Below are 5,171 nucleotides of genomic sequence, written 5' to 3' on the forward strand. Positions count from 1 at the left end.
AGGCTCCCAGACCCGAATGGCATTCAGGAGCTCCCGCATGCAATTGGGAAATTCTGATCCAGAACGCCATTCGGGTCTGGGAGCCTCAGCTTTAGTATTATATGTATATACTGTATATGGCTCCCATGTTGCCGTAAAGGAAATTTGTGATCAGACCCATTCGGATGCATTAGATCCAAAAAAACACTTCTCATTGGCCAGAAAAGTCACATGTCCCATTCAGTTCAGTTTTTGAATGAAATTCGGACGGGATACAAAATTTGGAAACGGAGATTTGGATTCGGACGCATTGGGATTCGGAAATCCGGATGTGTCCGAATGTCCAAATTTCGTAAAATTTGTACGAATGTTGATTCGGAGCGGAACGGATCGCACGGGTCTATGATCCCCATGACAAGGCAGAAGATATTCAGCTCCCTCATTACGGGAACTGCAACACAATGACCAGATTGCATCCCCTGATCTCCATTCCGTTTTTTTGGTATCAGGTGTGACTCCGGTTTAAACACAAGAAAAAAAAAACAGCTTTATAAATTGCAAGAAATTTTAGCAACTTTGTTGCACATTCTTCTGTCCTGTAGATGACGTGAGAGGTCACGCAGGGCGCTTGCTGACATTCTACAACAGAAGTGCCTTTTTAATGATCACATGACCACCACCAGCGTTATAATCAAGGCACCAATACCCGGGAGGGTGATTGGAGGGGGTAATCTCCCAATCCGGCTCACTCAAGAGTTTTTATGTTCAATAGTCTAGCTGACTGATGTTGGGTTGGAGAGCGAAGGGGGCGGGGCTATTGAATAGGTTTAGGAAAATCTGTCCAATCCCTTTTGTTTCACCTGTAATAAGCCAATGCTGGGGCTGCTCCCGCCCCCTTCCCTTGCGCAACCCAAACCTTCGCCTATGGGGCTGTCCGAAAAGACGCTCCGATTGAGCTTTCACGTCCAACCATTCGCCGATGTCTCCGGCCAGCTGAAGAAACACTTCACAATGTGCGGCGCTCAGGTCCTGCAAGTAGCTCCCCACACCCCCCCCCCAGAATGCAGGAAACCCAAAGACTTTGCTGAGGATGCCATATCCCATGCAACAAGCTGCCTGCAACCTGGCTGCTGGAAGGGGCAGTGAACCAATTACAGGAGGAGAGCTGTGAGAAAAAACAAAATCTTATAAGAATACAGTTGCCATGGTTGCAAGGAAGAGAACTCTCAGTCGCTGGGAGTTATGGATATTCTTGGGTTGGCTGGAAGGTGAAGCTGCAACTTTTCTAACCTTAAACTGTATAAATGTCATGCACAGAAGTGATAAATGTTACGTCGGCTTTTCCGCACAGCCGGAGTCTTCCCATTGCGGCGATTACCTTTCCGTATGTGATAAATATTTCCCTGATACATTCTATTCTATGAGAGTTTGCGTGTTTGGGGGGGGAGGGGTGGCGGAGGTGAAGGACCGTCGTCGTCGTCACAGTTTAATATTCACACGCGTGGTAAGGTCTGGGACGGTGCGTCGCCTCAATCCGCCTGAGCCAGGGCGAGCTGCGCCGAGTTCATAGCGTCCGTTAAGAAGCTGAGCTCATTGCATAAAGTCTCGTGTCGGTAAGCCATGCGGATCTGGGCCACGTTGGTGCGGCTGATGCTGTTCCCTTCCGGACCCTCCTTCAGGTAATTGGTTCCCAGGAAATGCTTCTTCTCCTGCGGAGTCATTAGGAGGCAACAATGAGCGTCTCATTTATCAAAGTGTCTTACAGCCAGAACAGATAATTACACAGACCAGACTTGCTTTACCCGACAGAAGATAGGTATGTCTGCCCATCCAGTCCTGAAATTTACACAGCTCTGCCATACAGTACAGCCCTGTCTGGTGACCCGACATTTCTCTATCTATGACAATTAAGCAGCATAGCTTGGTCACCTTCCTTCCCTAAGCCTGTGATTGGACAATGATGAAGTCTTTACACCCGCTGTGCCCATTATGAGGGTGCTCCTACCATCATGTGTTAAGTTCCTGTGTTTGCCTCCTACTACTTCAATGCCAGACCCCCCCTCCTACTCCTTCAATGGCAGACCCCCTCCTACTCCTTCAATGCCAGACCCCCACCTACTCCTTCAATGCATTTCTCCCCTATATGGGCTTAGTATATGACTACTGTAGAGAAACTTGTCAAAGGAGTGGGAGAGGCTGTGACGGGGGAGCCATGTTCAGTTTGCATTACGTGCAATAAAGCTTGTTAGATATGAAGAAAATAAAAAGTACAGCCTGTTTGTATCCAGAAAGTAACCCCAGCAGACTCCCCATGCGCTGACCTTGTCGGAGAGGCCACTTTGCAGGACGCTGTTCCTGGCAAGCTCACACAAGTCGCAGGTGCTCAGCTTCCATACCTGGGCGGCGATGGCGTATTCTTCCATCAGCGCTTCCTACAAAACAGCGGATTCGTCAGTGTATTGTCGCTTGGCATGTGTGATGGATGAAGTGTATGAGACCGGGGTCAACAAGAGGGTTTCCTTTCGGATTGACGGAGGTTATTGAAATAAAATAATAATTCAAATGTACTTGTTACTCTGTCTCACCAACTCTGGAGATCGTTCATACATCCTGTTCAGTGTACCCCCCCGTGAGTTTACCTCCAAGTCCTTTAAAGGAGAACTATGAGGCGAGTGCTTTTCACTCACCTCATAGTTCTAGCCGACCTGTGACAATGAGACTGTAACAGGTGGGCTCAGTAGATCGGGAGGTGAGCGAACACATACCGGCGTTCACTCACTTCTCGATCCTGTCGCATCTCTCTGCCGTGACAGGGGAGGGGCTGGATTCCCCTCTCCCCGCTCCGCCAGCGCTGACTGACGAATCGGACGGGGGAGGGGGCGGGTACACCTGGCTCTGCCTCTAGATAGGCAGAGCCAGCTTCACTCACGCAGCTGGGCGGATCCCGGCATAATTGTCGGGATCCGCTCCAGCTGCGGCGTCTCAGTATAACGCAAGCTACAGCTCGCGGTATACTGAGCCTAGGGTGACGGGAGGACGCTAGTTTGTGTCCTCCCGTTACCCTCAGGAGAACTATGGGCAAAAAGCCCTGACCCCATACTTCCTTTCAAGCAGAGATGCTACACTTAAAGGGGAAGTCACATCTTAAAGGCCAAGTCCAGCCAAAATGTATATTCAGTTGTATGCAGATATCAGCAAGTTTAACTACAAGCTGCAGAGAACTCTGTGAACCCAACGGTGAGATTTACTCGCAAGTTCCAAGCTCCGCCCACCACTATGGCCATTCAAATAAAATCAAATTTGTGGATTTTCCATGAAATAAAATACATGAAGTGTGGACCCCAGCAGCTTATGACACAGGGGGTGAAATCTCATCCAGGAGTGATGTATAAAGCCAAACATTCACTCCACCTCCTGGCATTCACCCAAACGCAGAATTTCACCATTGGGTGGACTAGGCCTTTTAAACATTCCTATCTTCATAACGTATTCATTTATTTGTTATCACCTTGGTGTAGTGGAACTGCATGGGGTCATCCGTGGACAAAGACACGACGAGGCCTTTGTAGAGGAATTCTCTCAGCGGGTTTTTGGAATATTCCAGGAACAGGCTATTGTTGCTGAGCGGAGACATGGCGATGGGGATCTGTGCCAGGTAATACAGGTACTGCAGCACTGGGCTCTGCGAGAGCAAAACACAAACCATATTAGGTTACCGATACTCATAATAGACAGGTGTGCTCATTGCTGCTCAAGGGTGACATCTTGTGGTCATTTTGCAAAATGCAGAGAACGCTCTGCATATAGATTCCAGATTGCTGTTACATTTGTTTGTAATGAGAAGCTTCTTCATGAACACACTTCAAAGTTCAAAGCACAAAATGGAGTAAAAAAACAAAAAAATTATATATATATATACATACATACATACATACAGGTGAAACTCGAATAATTAGAATATCGTGCAAAGTTCATTTATTTCACTAATGCAACTTAAAAGGTGAAACTAATATATGAGAGAGACTCATTACATGCAAAGCAAGATGGTTCAAGCCGTGATTTGTCATCATTGTGATGATTATGGCTTACAGCTCATGGAAACCCCAAGAACCCCAAATCCACAACCTCAAAAAAGTAGATTATTACATGCAATCAATAAAACAAGGATTGTACATAGAACAATATCGGACCTCTGAAAAGTACAAGCATGCATATGTACTCAGTACTTGGTTTGGGCCCCTTTTGCAGCAATTACTGCAATTACTTTTGCACGATATTCTAATTATTCGAGTTTCACTATATATATATATAGATAGAGGCAGCAGGCAGGTGAAAGCGGCTGGGTGTATCCAGGATGGCATATATGTGTGTCCCAGTTTCAGGTCATATGCAGATTTTTTTTTTCCCTAGAGGGAGTGCTGGGAGGCTGGAATGGTAGAGGTAATGAGCCCATTAGGCCTCTTCAAAAACTCCCAGACGGCTCAGAGATTTGCTCCACCCTGGAACCAGTTTCATGCCTGAGTAGACTGGGGAGCTTTCTACTGACCTGTGTGGTGGCAAAGATCTATCTATCTATCTATCTATCTATCGTATGTGGTATATCTCTGAACTGTTTAGGGTTTATCGGTCATCTTATGTCTATTTGTTCTTTCTTTTGGTTATCAGGAGGCATTTCTCACTCCCAGATCCAACATTTATGACACCCCACTCACCCCCTCAAGAACTTTCTTTTACTTTAAGTGGTAAACTCTGTCATGTTGATTAGTATTGCTTCTGACCTGAAGAAGAGAGGTTAACTCTCCAAAGCTTGTCGTTTAAATATTATGTTAGTCCAATAAGAAAGGTATCATTGCACACTTCAATACTACATGTTCTTTTTCATTTTTGCAAGAGTTTGCAGAGAACCTAAACACCCCAAGCTTCACCCTTAGGATTTCTGCATAGGGAGGTTTGCATTCGATGAGGCACTTGCAAAGCGCACTGTTTGGAAGTGGTGGTGGTGTTGGTGGTGGGGTGTAATGTTTCCTATCAACACTGTGCATGCAATTATAGGACGCTTTCCCACTCAGCAATTACTGTTAGCAAGTATACTGGCATGGCTTCACTTTACCTTCAGATGAATAAAAGAAATAATTAAATTAAATCAGTAAAAAAAAAAAAAACACTGCAAAACATCAGAAAACAAATATAAG

The 5,171-nt window shown here is 45.9% G+C and overlaps 1 protein-coding gene and 1 long non-coding RNA gene across 3 annotated transcripts in view; one reads left to right on the forward strand and one right to left on the reverse strand.

The window, feature by feature from the left end:
- The window catches only part of LOC108786217, a 24,423-nt gene that overhangs the window by 6,032 nt on the left and 13,220 nt on the right, over positions 1-5,171 (forward strand). Inside the window, exon 2 of the long non-coding RNA XR_001941183.1 lies at positions 1,792-1,795. This is a non-coding gene — a long non-coding RNA (uncharacterized LOC108786217). The remainder of the gene's footprint in view (positions 1-1,791; positions 1,796-5,171) is intronic.
- The window catches only part of AMPD3 (adenosine monophosphate deaminase 3), a 51,961-nt gene continuing 48,269 nt past the window's right edge, over positions 1,480-5,171 (reverse strand). For both annotated transcript variants that reach the window (XM_018555459.1, XM_018555450.1), the window contains exons 13-15: positions 3,488-3,661; positions 2,301-2,411; positions 1,480-1,688 (exon numbers count right to left, since the gene is read on the reverse strand). In XM_018555459.1, the coding sequence (XP_018410961.1) occupies positions 1,509-1,688; positions 2,301-2,411; positions 3,488-3,661 (465 nt within the window). In that variant the 3' untranslated portion in view covers positions 1,480-1,508. The remainder of the gene's footprint in view (positions 1,689-2,300; positions 2,412-3,487; positions 3,662-5,171) is intronic.

Source organism: Nanorana parkeri, unplaced genomic scaffold (assembly GCF_000935625.1).
Source record: "Nanorana parkeri isolate BGI_ZX_2015 unplaced genomic scaffold, ASM93562v1 scaffold10, whole genome shotgun sequence".
NCBI classification, from domain to species: Eukaryota; Metazoa; Chordata; class Amphibia; order Anura; family Dicroglossidae; genus Nanorana; species Nanorana parkeri.